Source organism: Rana temporaria, chromosome 13, assembly GCF_905171775.1.
Source record: "Rana temporaria chromosome 13, aRanTem1.1, whole genome shotgun sequence".
NCBI classification, from domain to species: domain Eukaryota; kingdom Metazoa; phylum Chordata; class Amphibia; order Anura; family Ranidae; genus Rana; species Rana temporaria.
Window position 1 is genome coordinate 56,161,149 of NC_053501.1, and position 26,024 is coordinate 56,187,172.

Below are 26,024 nucleotides of genomic sequence, written 5' to 3' on the forward strand. Positions count from 1 at the left end.
ATTTTGTGAGCACAGAGCCAGGGACTGTCAGTCTCCGGCTCTCTGCACTGCCCCCCACACACACACACACACTCACTGGAGCACAGGGATGTGGAGGGGCTGGCTCAGGCTCTTAGCAGGTCACTGAGAGGCTGAGACAGTTGTCGGCCCAGGTATCTGGGCAGATACAGGGATCTTTTTAGAGCCTGGACCAGCTCTGTGACACCAGCTCATCCACCCAAGACTAAACTCTAAATGGTGGAAATTTTACCGCCAAGCTTGAAAGTTTGAATGTTTAAAAACTCAAATCAAACTGATAGTTTAGTTGTTAAAAAAAATATATACTATCCAGGCTCTTAGCAGGTCACTGAGAGGCTGAGCCAGTTGTCGGCCCAGGTTTCTGGGCAGATACAGGGATCTTTTTAGAGCCTGGACCAGCTCTGTGACATCAGCAAATAGCAGGCTTCAGCCCTCTGTCAGCTAAGAACGGATCACAGGAGTGCAGAATGAACTGCACTCCTGTAATCTATAGGAAAAGTATAGCCCCAATAGCTTTGGCTATACTTCTCCTTTAAATCTTATACCTACTAAAAGGCTGCAGTAACGTTTTAATTACAGGACAAGTCTGTCTTACCTTTCAACTTGGCTGGTCCCTGTATGGGTATACCACCTTAGGGGTCTTGAGGCTCTGGGAATCATAGGAATGCACCACAGCCCTGGACCTGTATAGCACCCTGAAATTAAAGGGGTTGTAAACCCTCCTGTTTTTTCACCTTAATGCATCCTATGCATTAAGGTGAAAATACTTCTGTCAGTCCCCAGCCTCTCATTTTACTTACCTGAGCCCTAAAATGTCCCACGGCGAGGATGCGCTGTCTCTCTGCCTGGGGTTCTCGGGCTCTTGATTGGATAGATTTATAGCAGCGCAGCTATTGGCTCCTGCTGCTGTCAATCAAATCCAATGACGCAGGCGTCGGGATGGGGTCTAGTTCATCATTCGGTGGCTAGGGACGCTAAATGCTGCACATGGGAGCACGCCCGCAAGGTAATCCCCGGGACAGCGCTTCTCCTAGGGGGTTATCTGATGTGGGGAGGAGCCGCGAGAGCCACTGGGGGACCCCAGAAGACGGCGTTCTGGGCCACTCTGTGCAAAATGAATTGCACAGTGGCGTTAAAGTGATACTAAAGGTTTTTGTATTCAAACCTTTAGTATCACTTTAACTACATGTTAAATGCTGTAGTGATCACCCAAACAGGAACCAGTGCCCGAAGCAACATTACAGGCTATCTCCACAGCGTGGTTCTGGGTATGGTTCCCAAGGTTTTTTCAACGTTGCTCCGATTTGGGTGCCTTGCTTCTATGGTAGTAGAAGACAGTGACGAGGCTGATTGAAGAGTTGATTAAAAAAATGAAGTAAATAAGAACTATCTAAACATAGAAGCTTCTTTATAAAGAAGAGGTCCATCATTTACAGGACGCTAGTAAAAAAAACTGAGGTCTCACTGAGCAGGGTAGAATTATAGGTGTAGTGGTGTACACACAAGGGGGCATGTCCAAAAGCTTTGGCAGTGTCCAATTACCTAAATGTAGCAGCTTATAACCCAAGATCTATGAATACCCAGCCTATATTCTGTACTGTACGATTAAGACAATATATTTATTACAAAGTTGGGTTCCTTTGCGAAGAAGCTTCCTCCACTTGGATGGACAGCTTGGGATCTCTTGTAGAACCATAGGCCCCAGCCAGTATAGCTGGGCCTACTTGAGAGAAACACAGCCTCAGACCAACGTTGTCCCGAGACTGAAATCACGCACACCCACCTCACCCCAGGAGGGCCACGAGGCGAAGGACCCCGGAAAACGGCATCTGGCCCTTAAGTATCCCATCCCAGCATGCACAGCGGGGCTCCACTCCCACTGGGCTGCTTCCGAGAAGGGTCACTCAACATATTATGGTTTGCCTGAGTTCCAACATGGGCCTGAAGTGGTAACGCCACCTACAGGCAACAAGGAAAAACTTCTACCGAGCTCAACCATAGCCAGAACAGAGGCTAATTTAAATAGAATCAACAGAGTCTGAGCCCAACTATTGGCTCAGACACCCCTAAATTTACAATAGTGCCGACTCATTGGGAGACCAGGGCTACACTTATTTCAGGGGAAGAACAGTGACTGGGTAAGTAATAGGCTGGAATGAGGGGACATTTTTTGCTGTTGCATACAAATGTTTTTTGTCTGTTTCAGCCAAAAAAAGCTTTATCGTCACACCATTGGCATAAACATAAGTTAAGGAAAGCCTTACATTCATGTTGATGTGACAGCTAATACAGTAGTCACGTGGTGGTCAGATTATATCATGATTGGTCACCTTATTATGTATGCACTCAGATTACCGGGTACTTAGTACAAACGCAGCAAAGGGGCTCTAATCATTTGTTCCTAAAATGCAAATACTGTACAGTACAATAAAACAAAGTACAATACAAATGATGTCAGACAAATTTACCTTAGCGCTGGCTACCCAGTCTTTGATAGATTTGATTCTATATCAAAATTGGTACAGTTGGTTATTCTAGATGTTCTGTGCTCTGGCCAAAATTCTGATTTGTAGTGAGACTGATCAAAACTTTACAAACATAAATGATCAAATGCAATTATAGTATAGTTGTGTTTTTCCTTTCAGATTTCTGCATCACTTAATGCATCCTATGAACAAAATTCTGGCAGTGACTGCCCCCCCCCCGCATTTTACTCACCTGAGCCCTGCATTTCCCTTGGCATAGATGCGCTGTCCCTCTCTGTATGGGGTCTCTTAAATGTGTAGATTGATACCAGCGCAGCCATTGGCTCCCACTGCTGTCAATCAAATCCAATGACGCAGTGCCAGCGGGCGGGGCCGAGTCTGGCAATAGTGTCTATGGACGCCGAATGCTGGACTCGGGAGCGCTCCTGCAAGGTAACCCCCCGGGAGAGCGCTTTTTCTAGGGAGTTATCTGATGAGGAGAGAAGCAGATGGACCCCAGAAGTCGAGGAACGGGGCCACTCTGTGAAAAACGAGCTGCACAGTGGAAGTAAATATGACATGTTTGTTATTTTAAAAAATAATAAAAACAAAGGCTTACAATCACTTTAAACATTATCAATCTTCTTACTGTTGTCCTGCATTTCAGCATATACGGTATACATCCAGGGAGGAGATTTTCTTTAAACTCCCAAATTTGGCCACCTAAATTTGGCCCGTTATTAAGAGGACCCCATTTTTTGGTCAGCTGGCCTTTTAAGGCTGAAAAGGGCAAAAACTAATTTTCTATGTTTAAATAGGATGTACATTTGTTTTGTAATAAAATGGCTGTCAGGCAGGGTATTTATGACAGAAGAGACCCTATTGATCTCTTCTGCCATAAATGCATCCTTCTGCCTCTCAGCTGTCATGTTCACTGTTCATGTGCAAGTCAGCGAACATTTAAGGCACCGATTAACCCCGATCCGGGCTGCGGTGATGTGACTACTGTACACATGTGTGGGAGTGGCGTCATCATGGCCTGGCCAATCAAGTGGGCAAAGGCAGAGGACCCAGAAGGAAGACCAGGCGATGATGGAAGCGCGGGGGCCCACTGGAGGACACCATATAACAGGTAAGTCTGCCATAATGTACTAATATGCTGTGCATACTAGTACATTATGGCATAACCCACCTGGGGGGCCTTAAAAAACCTCTTCAAGGTGAAAATTACAATAAATTGTTCAATGTATGCATGCATGTAATGTTGATCTATTACCTGGCTTGTTTGGGATATGCTACGCATCTTTTCATTTTCCCGATGCAGTGCTAGGGCTTCTCCTTCTTTAGTTCTTTCTACACTCCATCCGATTGCTAGCATAGTTTTCACAGATTCTCTTATAGGCCAACGATAAATTTCTTTCTCCTGGCAAAGGAAAAAAAATATTTGTCACCAGGATACTAGTAGAGTCAGATGGCAATCACTGTTCCGTAAATCTATCAATATTCACACCATGCTACTGTAGCACAAACCCAGGACTTGTCTGGGTGTTTGGTCCCAGGTTCCATTGCCTGAAAGGCACATAGCAGCCAGGCACACAGTTGTTCCCAGTCATTCGAGTGAGAAAACAGGCTGTACATGTCTTTTCACAGTTTATTTTGCTGAGAGAACTGTTATAGCAAAACTATAATGGACTGTCCTAAATCTGATCTGCTCCTTCAGGGTAATAACCACTCTCCTAAATATGAAGGGTAACTATATTCCAAACAGGAACTCCTCAACAGGAGTGTATTCCTACATGTACTATTGTAGACTCTCACAAAAAAGGGCAAATAAAAGTCACTGGAATACACACGACAGGTACTCATATGTGCCCTGTATACTGTACCTGTCAGCTTCTGTACTTGTTGCCTGTGTTCTGGATCCTCAGATGAGCTTTCTGCATGTTTTCAGGAGGCTAGGACAGAGGTTCCTGAGCCCAATCAGGAGTTGGGACCCCAGAACAAATTCTTTGAAATTACTGGTTGTTTCCAAAGAATGCCTCAGCCATCAGACTGGGTCTTACTCCCCCAGCAACAAAAGGAAGCTATTCCAAGCCTCAAACTATTAATGCCCCTCGTAGCCCCCTGCTGGTCACTCAGTCTCCTGACCAGGGAGCTACACTACTATAATGTTTTTAGGGTCAAAACTAGACATGGGCCTAAGCTTCCTGTTCAAAGGCTTATTTATCTGGGTTTCCTAATTCACACCTCTCAGGTTCAGATATTCTCCTTATAATCTTCGAATAACTAGAACTATTTATTTCTTGTAGCCTTTTCTGGCCAATGCCACAAACTTGGAACAAGAAAGATGGCAGTAAATAATCATAACTTTTAAAATGATAAGCCAATGGCAGTTGGCAAGCCTTTTAGAAAGGACCTATTTGTTTGGTAGGCAATGCAATTTTTGGTCCGTTAAAGTGTATCTATAGCCCAAACTTGTTTTAGAGTGAGGAAGGATTAAAACCACTGTTAGCTTTTACTGCTGTCCTAGAGTCCAAATATGTAGCCAGTTGCTGGGCTACGGCAAAATGGAGAAGGAGACATTGGCTTTTATTTTCCTATCCCTCTACTGTGATACTGATGTTATGCTGCACCACTCTTCTCTGGCTAGCAGTAGGAGTGCTAAAGCCAAGCAAGCCTTTATGCCTCGTACACACGACCGGTTTTCCCGATGAAAAAAAATTAAATTTTTAGATTGGTCGGGAAAACCGCTCGTGTGTATGCTCCATACACCCGACGAGAAAACTGCTTTAAATTTTTTTTGAGCCTGATCTATTTTTCCCGTCGTGTTTACCATCAGTCTTTTTTCGTCGCGAAAACTGCTTGTGTGTATGCTTTTCCGAGGGGAAAAAAACGTGCATGCTCAGAATCAAGTATGAGACGGGCAGGGCTGATCCACCATATAGGCTCACTATACAAGCCGCTTAGGGCCGCGCAAAGCTGCGGAGGGCCCCCCAAATTACTAGAGGCCCCGACTGGAGAGTAGTCATTTTTGGCCCCTCACCCCGCTGGCTGCAGGGGAGAAGAGTTAAGAAGTCTGCACCCCCCGCTTCTAAGTTTAATGTAAGATGTCATTTCCGACAGCAGAACACCCCCTTCCCCCGCTTCTCAAATGTAATCTTTAATGTGACATGTCACTGTCGGCAGCGCCCCCCCCCCCCCGCTTCCTTCTCAACTTTACTGTGATGCTTAGGGCCCCAGGGAGGTCAGGATCGGCACTGGAGACTAGCGTTCGTAATGGAGACAACACATTAGTCACGCTGTAACAGACTGAAAAGCACAAAGATTGAAAAGCGCTAATCGTCTCTCACCAAACTTTTACTAACACGATGATCAGCAAAAGCAGCCCAAAGGGTGGCGCAATTTGAATGGAATGTCCCCTTTATAGTGCCGTCGTACGTGTTGGACGGCACCGCACTTTGGTTGAGCGTTTTTTTAATTCAATCTTATTTTATTCAGAAAAAAAGAAGATAGAAAGACAAATATCGTCTCAAACATTACATACAGTAAAAGCAAATACATCAACCGTAAGCATCGTGTTTGACGTAGTGAAAACATGTCTAAGTTATGTGATAAAAGGGAAAAGAGAAAAAAAAGAAAGGGAATAGGAGCATGTGTGTGTGGACTATTATATGTCCGTATGATTGAGCATTCTCCCGGTATATGGAATAATAAGTAGTTGTGTCTACCAACCTCACTTTAGTGAGGGGTTCAACGTTGCATCACACGCGGTATATTGGGAGAGATTATACACGGATCTGGAAGTAAAATAAGACCCATGGGGTCTCACAACGGGTAGATAGCCATAGGCGGGTCGGAGCCACGATACGTTAGCTCTATGAGGTCTTAGGGAAGTATTTAGAGATCAAGAAAAGGACAAGAAGCAGGGGCAGATAAAAAGGGGGCAAAGAGATGGGGGACAGGAATCAAGAGACAAGGGTCACTCCATCATGGCTTCAGGGTCACATCGTCCATGCCACGCTCGGCCCAAGATATAAACTCAGAAGAGTATCGGAACATGGACCACGAGGTCCAGGTGAGAGAAAACTGCTCACTCTTACCACCCTCCTCTGCCAACAGACGCTCAAGGTCCCTTATGCGGTCCACTTCCACAGCCCAGTCCCCCAGGGAAGGCATGATTGCCGATCTCCAATGGCGGGGGATCACCACTCTGGCCGCCGCCAGGAAGTGACGTAGTACATAATTTTTGATGGTTGAGCTTTTTTTGACTGAACGTGTGTATGCAAGGCAGGCTTGAGAGGAATCACGTTGTGAAAAACGTCAGGTTTTGGCATGTCAGGAAAACCGGTCGTGTGTACAGGGCATAAGACTTCTATGGAGAGTGCTGAGAATCCTGGGAGTTGTAGTTTGAGACAGCAGTCATATAATGGGGCCAATTAACTCTTTACTCTAAAGATCCCAATAGGCACTGTGCAGTAGGAGTAGTGAGAGATGTTTTTTTATTAAACAGCCTGGGAAAGTTCTTCTGCTTGGCACAGAGGGAGTTGCAGAGAGAGCACCTTTGCAGATTTGCACTACAGTCCATTTAACATGGTCTTCTATGGAACACGTTCTGTAGTGCAAATCTGCAAAATGCAAAAAGCACTAGAAATGCATAGGTGTGAATTACAAAAGTTTCTCATGAGCAAACATAACTGGGTAACCCATGTAATGCTCCTGCAATTTCCTTTGCTGCCCAGTTCTTTCTTTTCAATTGAAATCCTTCAATCTATATAAATTTCCAAGTATGCTTAAAGCATTGGAAACAAGATCACAAAATCCACCAATCTAGCAAAAGCTACAGATTTAAATTTAAACCCTTTTTCCATATAACTGACTTACTTCTACTGAGAAAAACTGTTCTAATTTATATACTGCTTATTTATTCACTATTTCTCTCTATTAAAGATTTTCACAGGGTTAGGCAATAACCAGATGTAGAGACAAGCAGAGATATTTTCCTAAACCCTATAAGAATGCTAATACTCACATTCTACATTCCTTACAAAGCTTCTTTTTTATATAGCCTGACAAACATAAAACTTTTAATCTAGATTTAGATACAATTTCTAGTGCATTTTGTATTGTGTTTAACTGCAATTAAGATATCAGCCACAATCAAACAGAATTGGTTACACAAAGACGGAAGATAAATAGGAAGTAGCTTCATCAAGCAGTGATTAGTCCAAGCATTAAAAGTTAACAGACATGGCTGGAATATTCTCATATTCCTTAGTTTTTGTATTTAGGCAAATATAAAGTGGTAGGATACAGTCCAACATTATCAAAGTGATATATGCATTAAGAACACTTACTTTATCACATGTAACCTATACTTGACACTAGCTACAGAGGATACAAAATGTCAGGTTTCTAAGATGTAAAAAAAATTGACAAAGATAAATCATTTCAGAACCTTTTCCACCTTAATGCTGGGTTCACACTAGTGTGAATTGGAAGTGGGTTTCCCAGAAAGAGGGAAAGTGGCCTGGTCCTTTAGCTACAAAATTGTCCGGGGCTTAAGTGGTTAAAAGGAAGAATTCTTAAAAATGTACATGACATGTGGCAATATTCTCACTCTTCTTTAACAACATCATAATAGAGAATCATTTGAATGATGAAGCTTTACCAATATTATCACTGTGTCAGAGCCTCTATGAACTAAAACTAGGGCATTAGATTCTATGATTTTAAACTAAAAACATGGGGTAGAATCTAATCTCACAGAGACTCTTTACCACGTGATCAGCCGTGTCCAATCACGGCTGATCACGATGTAAACAGGAAAAGCCGGTAATCGGCTTTTCCTCACTCGCGTCTGTCAGACGAGAGTAGAGAAGAGCCGATCAGCTGCTCCTCTGACAGGGGGGGTTTGTGCTGATCGATTATCAGCACAGCCCCCCCCCGAGGATGCCCACTGGACCACCAGGGATGCCCACTGGACCACCAGGGATGCAAAACAAAAAACACAGGTATGCTACCTTGACCACCAGGGATGACAATGACACAAAAAATGGATGCCAATCAGTGCCCACAATGGATGCCAATCAGTGCCCACAATGGGCATCACTGATTGGCAGGCATTGTTTGGCACTGATTGGCATCCATTAGTACAACACATACGATAGTGCCACCTATCAGTGCCCATCCATGCCACCTATCAGTGCCCATCCATGCCGCCTAGCAGTGCCCATATGTGCCACCTATCCTTGCCCATCCATGCCGCCTATCCATGCCCATCCATGCCGCCTACCCGTGCCGCCTATCAGTGCCCATCCGTGCCGCCCATCAGTGCCGCATATTAGTGCCCATCAATGCCACCACATCAGTGCCACCTCATCGGTGCCCATCAGTGCCACCTTATCAGTGCCTGTCAGTGCAGTACCATCAGTGCCCATCAGTGAAGGAGAAAACATACTTATTTACAATGTTTTATAACAGAAACAAAAAAAACTTTTTTTTTTTGCAGAAAATAAAAATCCCAGAGGTGATCAAATACCACCAAAAGAAAGCTCTATTTGTGGGTACAAAATTATAAAAATTTAGTTTGGGTACAGTGTAGCATGACCGCACAATTGTCATTCATAGTGCAACAGCGCTGAAAGCTAAAAATTGGTCTGGGCGGGAAGGTGTATAAGTGCCCGGTATGGGAGTTGTTAGATTTCAGATAGACCAAAATCTAGAATCACATGAATGTTTCCCAGGCTCAAAGCTGAATAACTTAAAACAATGACTTGAGTTTACAAAATAAATACCCCTGAAAAATAAGTAATCCTGGGTACACTGAAATGGTATCAGACATTGGGATATGACCATTACCCTGCGAGCAGAGAACTTGCGCTTTAATTACTCCTCCCCTCCTACCCTGCCACATTTGGCATGCAATTTTTTGGGAGGGAGCGGGTACCTAGCTTTGACAAGTACCCGCTCCCACTTCCGCTTGGATCGTTCTCTTCTCCCCCTCCCTGCAGTCTTCTGGGACATGTCACAGAAGACCGCCGGGCCTTTCCCAGAGGCGCAGCACAACTCACGCATGCGCAGTAGACAACTGGCTGTGAAGCCTCAAGCTGTCACAACCAGGTGCCCTCTGGGAAGAGAAAAGGGTTGAGAAGGGATGACTTAGATGAGCACATTGCTGGATCCAGGGACAGGTGAGTGTGTGTTTATTAAAAGTCAGCAGCTACACTTTTTGCAACTTGCTGAATTGTAATAAACACAAAAACTACTGGAGTTCTGTTTAAAGCTATTGTCTGTGCAAAAAATTGTTAATCAGTAGTATTACCCGCCAATCAGAGGTGAATAAATATTAAAAATAACACCCTCTGGGATGATCCCTAGTTAAAGATAATGTAAACACAACATTTCATATTCCTGATATGTGCCTGCTGTACCATAAGCTTGTATAAAAAAAAAAAAAGTATCCTGTTCTCTCTGTATTGCTTCCTTTTTTAGACATTTCTGGTGTTCATGCCAGTCCCTCTGCCTTTCCTAATAGAAACTGACCACGCTAAGCAGGAAAACACACCGTGGTCAGTTCTCTAGCTATGCTGGGAACTTAGCCTGCTCTTCACCAATGATCAGACTTGTCCTGACACACACCGCTGCTTCCCCTCTCCCTCCACTCCATCTTGCTGTCACTATCCTACACTAGTTTGCCCATCCATCAATAGCCGGGTCTTCCCCCTTGCATTACATTATCCAACATCATTCAGTCTTCCACATAGGTCAAAGCCACATCAGAAGTCCTTCAATTAAAATACAGACAGATACTGTATATTATACACACCCATATATACACCTTAGGCTCCATTCACATCTATGCGACAGCGGCGTACGGCGTACGCAGCGTATTTTGCCGCGAGTGTGTATCTTATTTTTTTTTTTATTTTTTTCAGGCGACAGGCGACAGGCGTCTATGAGATGTGAACCATCTCCATAGACAGCAATGGGAATTCTCCCCTCTAGCGGCAGAAGCGTCCGGCGTCTGGCGTTTTGTCGCATAGATGTGAATGGAGCCTTAGGACCAAACCTAGCTCAATCTGTACACATTTCCAATGCAGAGCTGTTTTGGATTGATGATTACTAATATTATTGTCAGTGTCATTATTGTTATTAATGTTATTGATATAATTTTTATTGTAAAATGTATTAATATTATTTATTTATTGTGAATATTTTTATAGTGATGTTTAGCTCTTGATATATACCTTTTATAAATGTTCAGTATATTATGTTTTATCTTTGGATTTCCTGGTTGTATTTTTGCTTTTACATATGCTATATTATGTTCTCATTCTTATACATCTGTTTTCTGTATCATTTTTGTACTTGTTCATTAGCCCTGATAAAGGGAGAGCCCTTTCTCCAAAAACGCATTGGCTTGTTGCTATTCTCAATAAACGCTCTTAATCTACCATCAAACTTGCATTCTTTTTGACATTGGGCTATCCTTTTTTCCTATTATTCCAAGTCCTATCACCTGAGGATAAGATAGGAATAGGGATACATGAAAAAACAACGAGAACACTTGCGCTAAAAAATGGTAGTTAAGAGTCCAGGTTTGGGGGAGAACTGTAATCTCCCTTGTTGAGGTTCCACTTGAGGCAAGGTGGCAGACAGCTCTTAGGATACTGTCAGGCCTCGTACACACGACCGGTTTCCTCGGCAGAATCCATCAAGAAACTTGGTGGGAGATTTTTTTGCAGAGGAAACCGGTCGTGTGTAAATTTTTCAGCGAGGAAACTGTCGAGGAACTCGACAAGCCAAAAAGAGAGCAAGTTCTCTCTTTCCTCGACGGGAATGGAGAAAATTGGCTCGTCGAGCTCCTCGACAAGCCTAACAAGAACTCGACGAGGAAAACAATGTGTTTCGCCCCGCCGAGTTCCTCGGTCGTGTGTACGAGGCCTGAGTAAGGATCTTCTTGGGGACTGACCACTGTTAAGAGGAGACAGAAAACCAGTTGCTAGCAACTGCCCTGTGGTTAACAGCAGTGAGGCCTTAGATATTCCAACATCCTTAGCTACCTCCAAAGAAGCTGAAATTAAAAGTTAATTTATTTGTTATCGCTGCTGATCAATTGGAGTATCCAGTGACCTTAAACCCCTCTCCTGTTATATTTCTTGAGAAATAAATTCTAAAAGGACACCCCATGGACTCGAATTTTCCGTGTGCTTGGGTGACTGATGGCATTTGTACTATTTAGAGAGCCTGTCTGTTGCCAGCGCCCCCCATCGGGGGTGAGCTCTACAAAAGAAATATAAATAAAACAAAGTATCTACTACTAATACATTGATGTTGATTTCAACGTGCCTAGAAAGAATATTGCTCATGACTTTCCTGCATGGGTGTTCTGCTCTGGGTAAAATGCTGAAGGGCACAATGGATGCTTTCCTTTTCCTGCATATAAAGACCTGTCACATTGCATCACTGTCAAACCTACACACCAAGGTGTTTTCCTTTCAGAATGCTCAGCCTGAAGCCTCCTCTACCCTAAAGTATTTTCAACAGAAGCTGAAATGAAGTCTCACGCATAATAGTTAACATTAACAACAGCTTCTGAGCAAAAGCAATTTAAAATTCTGGTCAGTGTCAAACATTCCTGAACCTGGACTCAGACATTCAGAAATTACAATTCCGTCTGCTCCAAATCATCAAACAAACAAGCTATTGACCTCAGTATTTACCTACAAATTAAATTTATGCAACTGCTCTAATTCAAACTGACCAGTCTAGTATCCCAAAGAAAAACTTTAGGAGTTGAAAAATTGATGGTAAAGGAATGACATGCAATACAAATGCAATATCCTAGTGTACCCCATCAGGGCAGCCTTTAGAAATTGTGGGGCCCCTTACACAGCTTTAGGCCTGGGCTCTCTGAGCCTGACCACCAACTTTCCCCAGAGCCCGCCCACTGGCCGTCCCACCGAATCCACCCACTAGCCATCTCACCAAGTCCTTCAGTGCCACAGCCCCCACACCTGTACTCTCTCAGCCCCCCTCACATCTGTACGCTCTCAGCCACCTGTACGCTCTCAGCCCCCCTCACACCTGTATGCTCTCAGCCCTCCTCACACCTGTACGCTCTCAGCCCCCCTCACACCTGTACGCTCTCTGCCCCCCCTCACATCTGTACGCTCTCAGCCACCTGTACGCTCTCAGCCCCCCTCACACCTGTATGCTGTCAGTCCCCCCTCACACCTGTACGATCCCAGCCCCCCTAACACCTGTATGATCTCAGCCCCCTCACACCTGTATGCTCTCAGCCCCCTCTCACACCTGTACACTGTCAGTCCCCCTCACACTTGTACGATCTTCTCCCCCCTCACACCAGTACGATCTCAGTCCCCCTCACACCTGTATGCCCTCAGCCCCCCTCACACCTGTACGCTCTCTGCCGCCCCCTTACATGTGTATATATGACACACATGTACACACACAGGCATGTACACACACACAGGCATGTATACACACACACACACACACACAGGCATGTACCTACCCAAGCATATACACACACACAGGCATGTACACACACACACACAGGCATGTACACACACACACACACAGGCATGTACACACACACACACAGGCATGCACCCACCCAAGCATATACAAACACGCAGGTCTGTACACACAAAGGCATGCACACACACACACACACACACACACACACAAGCATGTACACAGGCATGTATACACACACACACAGCCACCCCCCCTCACTTGTACAACAGCCCTTACTTGTAAGGTGGTCCTCCTTGTCCCAGCTCTTGTTTCCACATGTGGCTGAGACAATGATAGGAGCTGCAGTCCCAGGATACAGTACACTGAGTACAGGCAGGGTCACACGAGGGGTACATATGCAGGAAATGGCCAGGTGAGGTGGCAGCAAAGAGCCTGATGTGAGCTCAATGACACAGAGCCGCAGCTGTCGACTCACACACATACAGAAACATTCACGGAGCTCCTCTGCACCCAACCCTGCTTTCTCACATCCATGCCAATCAGCCGGGCCCTTCCAGGTGCTCGGGCCCCTTACAAGTGTATGGGCTATACCCCCCTGATTAATCCCCTGTACCCCATACATGGCAGATTTTACTTTCCAACACTTGTTTTGACTAACATGGCTCCAGCTTAATGTATACATTAAAAACAAAGCCTGCCCCCACAGCACCTTGTTCAACCACAACTTCCCACTAAATTAAATGTGCTGGATTCCAGAAAAGAACTGTGAAGTTGGAAATGTGTAAAAACAATATTAAACCCAAATGCAAATATTTATTATATTGCAGCTTATCAATTTTAGATGCGATGGCTGCATTTGTTTTCTTTTTAAGGGTTTCTTTTCACAGTTTTTATCTGGTAGCCCAACCAGTAAGTCTGTTGTTTTATAAAAGAACAAGCCCTCTTGCAGTTGTACAGTATCAGTTAAAGGGATGAGCAAACCATTTAACGCTGGCATGGGTGCTTAAAATGATCAGCTTTTATTCATTTATGCAAAAGCTTTATCCCAAAAGGTTAAAACTGCTGTAACAGCTTATAACATTTTAGCTGGGGTGTGGCTTCAATTTGTTAGAGTATTTAAATCTGCTAGTACATCTACCCCCCCCCCCCCCCACAGACTGACAATGCTGCTGTTCAAATGTGCCCCATTTGTGCTCATTTATTAAGAGTGGGGACACTCTTATACAGTAGGTGTGATCCAGGCCAAATCACCAGGTTAAAACAGCGGGGGGGAAAAGCCTAAAAAATGCAGCTACCACATCTATTTATTAGTAAGCTGCTATATATTAAATGTGTGATTTTTTGTTTAATACCAAAACAATCTGAAAGTCACTCTTGATTGTAAATTGTAAACCTCCAGATTTGTCTTGTATTTATTGCTAGTGGATTTTGCACTGAACAGGGAAGCCCAGACAGTTTTAAGAAGACTGTAATATAAAGAATGCAAGAAAATTAGGGAGCGCCTCTTTACCACTAACTTGTGCTTTAATCAGTGAAGAACACCCAGTACTTCTGGGTATCTATGAACATAAGACTACCCTTCCTCCCATGACAGAACTTGGCTATGTTAACTGGCTGCTCAGGCACTCAGCTCTGTCACATGTGGGCTGGGATAAAGTCTTCTGCCCTGTGTAAGCATAATAATACTCATTATGTTATGTATATTATGCAAACCTTAAGTTATTACAAATAGCTTCATACATTTTTTTTCTGATACATAAATATATTATATGAAACTACACTGCTCAAAAAAATTAAAGGAACACTTTTGAATCAGAACTCCTGGCATATTGATATGGTCAGTTAAGTAGCAGAGGGGGATGGGTGTATACAGAGGGGGTTGTTAATCAATTAACATCAGGTGCACTAGATGGGCAACAATGAGACGACCTCCAAAACAGGAATGTTTTTTCAGGTGGAGGTGTCTGACATTTTTTTCCCTACTCATCTTTTCTGACTGTTTTTCACTAGTTTGGCTAGGGTCAGTGGCACTACTGGTAGCACAAGGCAATACTTGGACCCTATAAACTTTGCACAGGCAGTCCAACTCCTCCAGGATGGCACATCAATGCGTGTCATTGCCAGAAGGTTTGCTGTGTCTCCCAGCACAGTCTCAAGAGCATGGAGGAGATTCCAGGAGACAAGCAGTTACTCTAGGAGAGCTGGACAGAGCCGTAGAAGGTCCTTAACCCATCAGCAGGACCGGTATCTGCTCCTTTGTGCAAGGAGGAATAGCACTGCCAGAGCCCTACAAAATGACCTCCAGCAGGCCACTGGTGTGAATGTCTCTGACCAAACAATCAGAAACACTTCATAGGGGTGGCCTGAGGGCTTGATGTCCTCTAGTGTGCTCTGTGCTCACTGCCAGACACTGTGGAGCTCGATTGGCATTTTCCATTGAACACCAGAATTGTCAGGTCCACCACTGGTGCCCCATGCTTTTCACAGATGAGAGTAGGTTCACCCTGAGCATATGTGACAGACGTGAAAGGGTCTGGAGAAGCTGCAGAGAACTTTATGCTGCCTGTAACATCGTTCAGCATGACCGGTTTGGTGGTGGGTCAGTGATGGTCTGTGGAGGCATATGCATGGAGGGACGCACAGACCTCTACAGGCTACACAATGGCACCCTGACTGCCATTAGATATCGGGATGAAATCCTTGGACCCATTGTTAGACCCTACGCTGGTGCAGTGGGTCCTGGGTTCCTCCTGGTGCACGACAATGCCTGGCCTCATGTCATGAGAGCATGCAGCAAGTTTCTGGAGGATGAAGAAATTGATACCATTGAATGGCCCCCATGCTCACTGGACCTAAATCCAAAAGAACACTTCTGGGACATTATGTTTCAGTCCAATACGGTGCCGCCAGGTTGCACCTCAGCCTGTTCAGGAGCTCAGTGATGCTCTGGTCCAGATCTGGGAGGAAATACCCAAGGACACCATCCGTCGTCTCATTAGGAGCATGCCCTGATGTTGTCAGGCTTGCATACAAGCACTTGGGGGCCATACAAACTACTGAGGACCATTTTGAGTTGTTGCAATGACATTTTGGCAAAATGGACTAGCTTGCTGAATTATTTTTTCACTTAGATTTTCAGGGTGTCTTTGAATTCAGCCCTCTGTAGGTGGATAATTTTAATTTCCATCAAATGATGTGCCATCCTTTCATTCCTAATACATTACCCAGTCCATATCAGTATAGATATCCAGCATGAGATTTTTGCCCGTTGAGATCTGATATGTTTTCAAAGTGTTCTTTTAATTTTTTTGAGCAGTGTATTACTTTCCTTTGTTTGCCTGATATTCCCTGATATTCAAATTTGCTGCAAAATCCCCATTATGATAAATTCCTGACGACCATGTGTTAGAAGATTTCCCAGATCAAGCCAAAAAGGAAATCTTATATATGCTGTAGGCACAGAAGAGGATCTTATATATACCACAAACACAAAAGAAGACATGTGAAAGCCCACCATGTGAAGACATACTTTCACATATATTCATGCATACAGTATAAATATTCCTCTGTCAAACTTTTATAGTTAAAGGTCCCAGTTAGGTGATAAGTATTAAGAATATAGAAGAAGAGAACCCGTGATTAAAGCAGCGTGAGTTGACATACTAACAAAACCATAAAAACTGAAATTAGTCACTATGAACTAAAAAGAATCCCTTCATTTTTACCTTTTCAGCTAGTGTCTTGAAGGGTCTCAGCAGAGGGTGGGATTTTGTATTTTCATCAAGAGTCGTTCCATACTTCCATCCACTGTGTAGCTAAAGAAACACACACACACAAAACAAAAAACATTTTATCAACTACGTGTTTCACAAATACAAAGAGAACAAGCATTATCATTAAAATAAGGGTTTTGTACTCAACTGTAAAATCCTTCCTATGGAGTACAGTAAAGGACATCACCTCCCTTAAAAATTATATGCTGCCAACTTCAGGTGAGGACTATGGTAAAAATAGTTGTTAGGACAACCCAAAAAACTCCTCGCTCCCAGCAATCCTTAGCAAACAGACAGGGGACAATACCAGGAAAAAGGGGAGGATGGTTTGTGTTGTGTACTGTACTCCAAGAAAGGGGCTTTTCAGGAAAGTCAAAAATCCTTTTTTCTATGCAGTGTACACTTTGAACTGTACAGGAAACTGACTTCTTTAAATCTTGAGAGGTCATCTTTTCCTAGTGATCAGGAACAGTGATCTCTCTCCTCCGCCAGTCACTCCCCCCACAGTTAGAAACACCTCCCAGGGAACACATTTAACCCCTTGATAGCCCCCCTAGTGTTAACCCCTTCCCTGTCAGTGTCATTTTTAAAGTAATCAGTACATTTTTATAGCACTGATTGCTGTATAAATGTCACTGGCCCTCAAAAAGTGTCAAAAGTGTCCGATTGTCTGCCACAATGTCTCAGTCCCGCTAAAAATCGCTGATCACTGCCATAACTAGTAAAAAAATAATAATAAAAATGCCATAAATATATCCCCTATTTTGTAGACGCTATACATTTTGCGCAAACCAATCAATATACGCTTATTGCTATTTATTTTACCAAAAATATGTAGCAAAATACATACTGGCCTAAAAAATTTTTTTTGGGGGGGGGGGGGATATGGATATTTTACAGAACGACCCGAACAAAATAATGTACTGGGCAACCACATGGCAAACAAGGTATAATGTGGAGAAATGTAAAGTAATGCACTTGGGGGCAAAAACAATTCTTACTATTGAATATTTGCCAATATTTTACACAGCATATTAAGTGTATAAAGGCATTCCGTTATATATGGTAATGCACACATGCTAACATGTTTACATCTCTCCAAAGATCAGACTTGTCCTGACCACCTTACCCACTGCATGGCTATTTACTGGAAAGCTCAGTGTGCTGCTTCTCCTCCCCCCAGCTCTTATGCAGCTAAAAACAGAGGGAATGTGATCACTTATAAAAAAGGGGAAAAAGGTATTTAGAATGTTTTTCTTATATCTATACAAAAATGTTTTGCCTTAGATTTTAAACTGAATGGGTTGTTTCTGACCATTTGCAATTACTATAACGCTGAAAAGTAGCCTGCAGTGCCTATCAGTGAAACTAACAGCCAGCTGCGTGAATCAAATAAATTGTGAATTCCCAAAGGAACAGGACATAATGCTTAATATTCCATTCTGAAAAAATATCTACATACATATTTGTGCATAAATATTTGCTACGAACCAAGTTTTCTGATATTGTACTCTTATGGAGAAATGTACTTTTGTTTTGAAAGAACACTGTGTATGCTAATATTTTAGATAAGCATATTGTGAGCATCACATATTCTGTACCTTGTCATAGGCCCATTTATCATGGGAGTGCTCTGCGAATTTATTGACAATATATTCCAGCTTCTCAGGTAATGTGAGGCTGTAAAACAAAAGCATACAAAATAAAAAAAAAGCGCTTGTAAGTCGGAAATGAAAAAGCTGCTTCAGCATGATTCCAATCTTCTCTTGAATTTACCATTAACATAGCATTATTACATTTCAGTATGTCTTCCATATTATCAGTCAGACAGCTCCCCAAGGTGAAAAACTATAGATATAGTTATGTGAATTGTGATACACAGTACATGAGAGAATAACCTTTTATTCCCATATTGTGCACATTTGACATGAATATACAGGAGCAAAAGACAAGCCATATAAAACACATTGCCGTCCTGCCACTAGACATATGCAGAACCAAAACATTTTGTTTCGGATAGCTTTGTTCTGTTACAATTTTTTTTTCATTGGTTCGTTTCAGAATTAATTTATTTCAGTTTAGTTTTATTTAATTCAGTTTTGTTTATTAATTTGCTAATGAATTCTAAATATTCGGAACAATTTGAATTCTGATCTGTCGAAAAATGACAGACCGATTCTGTGTGAAGAATAGCTGACTGTTAAGGATCAGGCTGGGAAGCCAAAAGCCTTCCCCACTAACAGTTTGTGAACAAATGAATGGCAGCAATGAAAAATGGCATGAAGCCCCCCTTAGAATCCATACCAATCCCTTATACTAACATGCAGCCCTGCATGCCAGGAAAGGGGGGGGCAGGCAAGCGCCCCCTCCTGAACAATGCAAGGCCACATGCTCTCAACATGGGGGGGCTGTGCTTTGGAGACAAGGGTCTCTTTCCCACAACCTTGGCCAGTGGTTGTCGGGGGCTGCGGGCAGGGAGCTTATCGCAATCTGGAAGCCCCTTTAACAACAGCATCTCCCCTTATTGAGGGCATGTTGCTCGCCCCTCCTTTCCTGGCCTGCCTGGCTGCATGCTAGGATAAGGATCTGGTATGTATTTCAGGGGGGCCCCATGATGTTTTTTTTTTTTTTTCATTTTGGGTTTATGAGGTTCCTCTTAAAATCCATACCAGATCCGGAGGCCTGGTATGGATTGGGGGGGCCCACACATTTTTTTCTGAACTTTTCTTTTGTTTACATTTTTAGCTGTCAGTGGGGAAGCCCGCTGACAGCTGATGAATCATTGGTTGTTAAGGCTTCCCGACCCACTCCTTAACAACCAGCTATTCTTCATAAAGAATTGGAATCAGTCAATCTTTTTTCTACCAATACAAATTTATATTGTTCCGGAAATTTGTAATTCATTAGAAAATGAATATACTAAATTAAATTAAACGAATCTCAACAAAATTCATAACTATTTCATTTGGAGATTTGGATACATCCAAATCTCTGAATAACCGGAAAATTAGTCCAAATTTATATTTGGACCAAAACGAATTGCACATGTGTACCTTTCACTGGTGGCAAATTGTTAGCAGCAGGATTGCTAAGGGAGCAAAGGATCAGGATTGCTAAGGAGCAAAGAAACAATTCATTGGCTTCTATGGTGCTGCTTCCTTGCTGGTGAGGGACGCTACAGTGTTTTGGCCAGCAAAAGATTTATGCCTTACAAACAGTTGTGTTTTCTATTTACTGATCCTATTGCTGGCCATTTCAGCTTAACTGTTTCTCAGCTCTAGGGATGAGCTTCGAGTTTGAGTCGAGCTCACGTTCAACTCGAACATTGCCTGTTCGCCTGCAAAAAAAAAAGTTTTAAAAACTTCTGTTTTTTCGGGAGCAGTGATTTTATTAATGCTTAAAGTGAAACAATAAAAGTGAAATGTTCCTTTAAATTTCGTACCTGGGGGGGGTGTATACCATGCCTGTGAAGTAGCGCTTGTTTCCCGTGCTTAGAACTGTCCCTGCACAAAGTGTCATTTCTGAAGAAAAAAAAGTAAGAGTTCCCCCCAAAAATCCACACCAGACCCTTTATCCGAGCACGCAACCTGGCAGGCCGCAGGAAAAGAGAGAGGGACGAGAGAGTGCCCCCCTTCCTGAACCATACCAGGCCACATGCCCTCAACATTGGGAGGATGCTTTGGGGGTCTGTGACCCCTCAAAGCATCATGTCCTCATGTTGATGGGGACAAGGGCCTCATACCCACAACCCTTGCCCGGTGGTTGTGGGGGTCTGCGGGCGGGGGGCTTATCAGAATCTGAAAGACCCCTTTAACAAAGGGGACCACCAGATCCCGGCCCCCCTCTATGTGAATTGGTAATGGGGTACATTGTACCTCTACCATTTCACAAAGAAAGTGTAAATAATTGTAAAAAAAAACGGACACCGCTAGGAAAGTCCTTTCTTAAAAATTCCAGCAGTGGTAATCTACTCTCGGTCTCCGCTCCAACGCTGTCGATATCCTGCGACGGGTGATCTCCTCTCCGGGGTCCAGTGATGAGAATATCTCCTCTTCATCCAGCGATGAGATGTCCATCCAGCGGATGCATCACCTGTCTCCACCGGAATGACGCGGCTTCAGCAGTGACAGCTCTTATGTAGGTGAGGACGGGGCCCTGTTCCCCTCTGACACAAGGGTAAGCCCAGGCTTTCCCAGTGACGTGCAGGTGATCCCGCCCCCTCTGATGTAATGCAGGTTTTTTAAATTTGACGGTGGGTTCCCCTTAATATCTATACCAGACCTGAAGGGCCTGGTAATTTTTTTTATGAATGACTTTTCTCTGAATTGCCGGCAGCCGACAATTCACTATAGCCGCGAGTGATCTTAAATTACTTTTTTTCTTTCAGAAATGACACTTTGTGCAGGGACAATTCTAAGCATGGGAAACAATGCTACTTCACAGGCATACTATACACCCCCCTAGGTATGAAATGTAAAGAAATATTTCACTTTTATTGTTTCACTTTAAGCATTATTAAAATCACTGCTCCCGAAAAAACGTCAGTTTTTAAAACTTTTCTTTGCATTGATACATGTCCCCTGGGGCAGGACCCAGGTCCCCAAACACTTTTTAGGACAATAACTTGCATATTAGCCTGTAAAATTAACACTTTAGATTTCAAACGTTCGAGTCCCATAGACTTTAACGGGGTTATAAAGTTCACACAAACTTTTGGTCTGTTCGGCTCATCCCTACTCAGCTCCAGTTTTCCACACCACTATGAGTGAGTGAGTTAGTAACTTGTATAGCACTACAAATGTGAACTGAATCGCCTCAAGGCGTATGGCATTTACTTTGTGATGACCTGGATTAAATCCAGCTCCGAGCAATTTCTTTTTTAAGTTTGGGATAAACTTAAAAAGAGCAAATATATCTTACAAAGTTTTCACTGTTGTCCATAGACCTGTTGGGTATTAGTTGCCTGTTGTCACAGGGACAGGACAACACAGACCATAAAATGTACCTGTATAGTAAAGAAAGTTAAGAAAGTTAGGTTTCTCATGGTTTATGATGAGTGTATATGTGGAGATGTGGAGATGTGGTAGGCAGCTGCTTGGTTTCAGGGATTCCATTTGGAGCAGTCCATGTGGAATCATGGAAAGAAATTAGAAGACAAAAGTGCCACTCCACTGGTAAAAGTCTAGAATAGGGTTTATGGGTGCCCAACAAGTGTGCCAAATTATTTCAGGGGCTACAGGGATCCACCTTCAACAGGACTGGAATAATAAAGGATTAAAGTCTGGACTGGGCTGAGGGATCAATGAAGCAAATAGTTTCTGAGAACTGTGCCTGTTCCGCAGGGCTGCTGAGTTAGCACAGGAGATATACACAGGTTTAAGCAACTATTCGTCTCAATGATCCCTCAGCACAGTTCAGACTTTAATCCTCTATTAATCCAGCCCTGATGAAAAGGGAAACCTGTAGCCCCCAAAACATATTGGCAGATTCTGTTGAACACAAATAAATCTTATTCTGGTCTTGTATTGCTGTAGTTGCTCCCTTATCTGCCAATCTCTTCCTGTAATAACCTGACAAAGGTTCTAGCCTTTTCTCATTTTTACTGAAAATGGGTTTTATTTCAATCTTTGACCACACTGGAGATATTTCCTATCATTATTTATCCTGAAAGAAAGTGTGAGGAAATCTCCCCAATGGTATCACAAACCACAACTAATATTATCTGACAAAATTCCAATGTTTTCTTAACTCTGTTTAAAACAAAAAAAAAAGTTATATGTAGACTTTAATGTCTCCCTGCTTGTAGGTACAAAGCGCAAAATATAATACTTCCAGGTTTTTAAACAGTGCATTACAGTTTGTGGCATCCTATGTTTTTTTAAGAAAAAAATACCCAATCTACCGTTCTTGCAATTGTAACAAAAAAATTGCATGCTTAGAATATATAGGGGTAGATTCAGAAAGAAGTTACGCTGGCGTATCTATTGATACGCCGCGTAACTTCTAGGATGCTCCGGCGTATCTTTTTTCTGTATTCAGAAAACAAGATACGCCAGAATTTGGCTAAGATCCCACTGGCGTAAGTCTCTTACGCCGTCGTATCTTAGTTGCATATTTACGCTGGCCGCTAGGTGGTGCTTCCGTCAATTTACGCGAGGAATATGCAAATTAGGTAGATACGCCGATTTAGAAACGTACGTCCGCCCAGCGCATTTTTTTACGTTAGTCTTTTTCCGGCGTAAAGTTACCCCTGCTATATGAGGCGTATCCTATGTTAAGTATGGACGTCGGGCCAGCGTCGAATTTTCCGTTGATTACATTGTTTGCGTAAGTCGTTCGCGAATAGGGCTGTGCGTAATTTACGTTCACGTCGAAAGCATTGGCTTTTTGTGTGTTAATTTGGAGCATGCACACTGGGTTACGTTCACGGACGGTGCATGTGCCGTTAGTCAAAAACATCAATTACGTGGGGTCAGCCTTCATTACCATACAACACGCCCACTACATGGATAATTTGAATTCCGCGGGCTTACGCCGGACCACATACGCTATGCCGCCTTAACTTAGGGCGCAGGTTCTTTCTGAATACAGAACTTGCCTCACTAAGTTACGGCGGCGGGGGGTATCTGAGATACGCTACGCCCGCAGAAATTTACGCCGGGCTATTTGAATCTACCCCATTGTATTTAACCAAGTATGACTGCCTACTTCAAATACGAAGAAGTAAAATAGGTCCACATATATTTTAGTAAGTTAGGCCCAGATTCACGTAGAATCGCGCCGTCGTATCTCTTTTGTGAATCTGGGCCTTAGTTACCAAGAACCACTCGTGTATTGTTAGAACAAAATCTAACTAAAACTGAAAGTTCACTAATATTGGAAACACAGCCACATGTACAATTTTCTACATATGAATGTGTTTCATATGTTTAGTCCCCCTACCATCCTTCACTGTTCCTCCACCATACCCAGACCTCCACCCATTCCCACTTGCCTAACCTTCCACTCCTGGGAGCCCCAGACCTCCACAATTACACATCCCTTTGTGATCTCTCTCAAAACTGCAGCAGTGGAAGTCTTGAGCTCCTAAAAGCGTAAGACCTGCAGTTCAGCCACTGCTGTCAGGGTGCCAAATGGAGAGAGATCAGTGAAATCCTAGGCACACAGACAGAGAACATGCAAGTAATTTGCCCTGAGCAGCTCTAGGCTCTTCTGTGTGCTAGTGCTTGGAGCACTGAAAGAAAAAGGAGAGAGGTGCCTCTGGGTGCAGATTTAAAACAAGTTTAATGGTCACTTAAAAGTGGCAACTCACATTTGAGAAGTATTATATAGGCATTAGGGTGGCCCCAACAAGAAGGGGAAAGTCATAGGTGAATGTTTCAATCCTGTGGAGGAGAAGTGCTGTGCTCACGATCACACTGAAGATGTTAAGCCGGAAGTGGTGGAGGAGAATTCAAGACAAGGCTTGTAGCGCAGATGATAGGCAAGGATTTTTCTACCATCTGCGCTACAAGTGCAGATGGTAGGTGTTGCAACTTGAAGCTGTTATAGCTGCAAACGGTGGGACAATGCAATATTGAACCCTACAGGCTAAGACTGGGATGCCATTAAAGTTCATGTGTGTATAAAGGCTGGTGTCACAAAACTTTTGACAATATAGTGTTTGTCTAATCCAGACAGGATGGAGATCTTTTGTAAGAAGATGGGAAGGGCTCCCAAATGTAAACACTACACTGGTTACATTTGTGGTCACTGTGATTGGTCAGTCACAGCAATCTCAGGGTGATCAAAGTCATTAAGTGTCTGTGAATCGAGCCATTGGATGACAAGCACAGTGGGTGCCCAAAGGACGATTTTTGAAATGCAGTTTATAAAAAGCCTCTTCAGAAACCGACACCCACCTCCCCACAATTTGTTTTTACAATAAGGGGAGGTGATTAAAACAATATCACTTCTATACTTTTGGAGAAGGGCTGTTACAACTTACTTGGCAGTATTAATGGGTTTTGGATCAAAGTTTCCTTCAGCATCCACTGACATCTGCTTCTCAGGTGTTGCTTTAATTCTGGTGTCAACATAATCTGGTGGCAGAGCTCCAGCTATTGCACTGAGACAGGGCATGCACATTCTGAAAAGTTCAGCATCATACTTCTGCAGGAGAGATAGGAACTGGTTGGAAAGTCCCACAGAAAAACATGCAATTTGTTAGTGACAGAAACACAGCCAAATCACAACAGCAAACGAAGAACACATTTAGAAAAGTAACAAGGCCACAAGTTCTGCATTTCAAGCTCAAAATCAACCATTCCACAAATTCATGCAAAAATTAATAGGCATCTAGGACAGGTTTTGACAAGTTTGCTTGGAATCTAGGAGCCAGCTAAAAAAGTTAGGAGCCAGGAATGCGCCCCGTCCCGTTGAACTTGTGTGCAGAAGCAAACGCAAACGTGAGCAGCGCCGGCATATGAAAGCGGTGTTTAAACCACACATGTGAGGTATCACCGCGATCGTTAGAGCGATAATAATAATTCTAGCCCTAGACCTCCTCTGTAACTCAAAACATGCAACCTGTAGAAGTTTTTTAAACAATGCCTATGGAGATTTTAAAGGGTAAAAGTTTGACGAGTGACATGTTGGGTATCAATTTACTTGGCGTAACATTATCTTTCACAATATAAAAAAATTGGGCTAACTTTACTGTTGTCTTATTTTTTAATTAAAAAAAAGTGTATTTTTTCCCATAAAAAGTGCGCTTGGAAGACCGCTGCGCAAATACGGTGTGACAGAAAGTATTGCAACGACCCCCATTTTATTCTCTAGGGTGTTAAACTAAAAAATATAAATAATGTTTGGGGGTTCTAATTAGAGGGACTGAAATGGCATTGAAAACTCCATTGGTCTTGTCATGCTAACGGCCACCACAAGATGGCGCCAGATCACAGAAGGAAGTATAGGCCTGCAGAAGGCCGAAAAGCCGCGGCCTCAATTACCGCATTTGCGCGGCGGGGAGGTGGGGGCGCATGGAGACACAGGATGGGGTATCCCGTGTCTCCATGCACCCCCACCTCCCCTGCCGCGCCAGCCAGTAATTGAGGCCGTGGCTTTGCGGCCTTCTGCATGCCTATGCTTCCTTCCCCAGGCGCCAGGTCGCTAATTCTAGTCGCAATTGTGACTGGGCGCCCGGATTTCGCAGAACCCTGATCTAGGATTAGCTATGTAACCCTTTATTATGAAATCTGTAAAGAGTTTGTAGTACCAGTATAGC

General features: G+C 43.3%; 1 protein-coding gene across 11 annotated transcripts in view; it reads right to left on the minus strand.

Moving 5' to 3' along the window:
* LOC120920819 (ryanodine receptor 3) overlaps window positions 1–26,024 on the minus strand; it is a 692,572-nt gene that overhangs the window by 264,985 nt on the left and 401,563 nt on the right. For 6 of the 11 annotated variants that reach the window (XM_040333156.1, XM_040333154.1, XM_040333150.1 and 3 more), the window contains 4 exons: window positions 24,747–24,928; window positions 18,361–18,439; window positions 16,712–16,801; window positions 3,760–3,906 (listed from right to left, as the gene is read on the minus strand). In XM_040333156.1, coding sequence (XP_040189090.1) covers window positions 3,760–3,906; window positions 16,712–16,801; window positions 18,361–18,439; window positions 24,747–24,928 — 498 coding nt within the window. The remainder of the gene's footprint in view (window positions 1–3,759; window positions 3,907–16,711; window positions 16,802–18,360; window positions 18,440–24,746; window positions 24,929–26,024) is intronic. The other 5 variants (XM_040333152.1, XM_040333158.1, XM_040333157.1 and 2 more) reach the window with 1 other exon arrangement.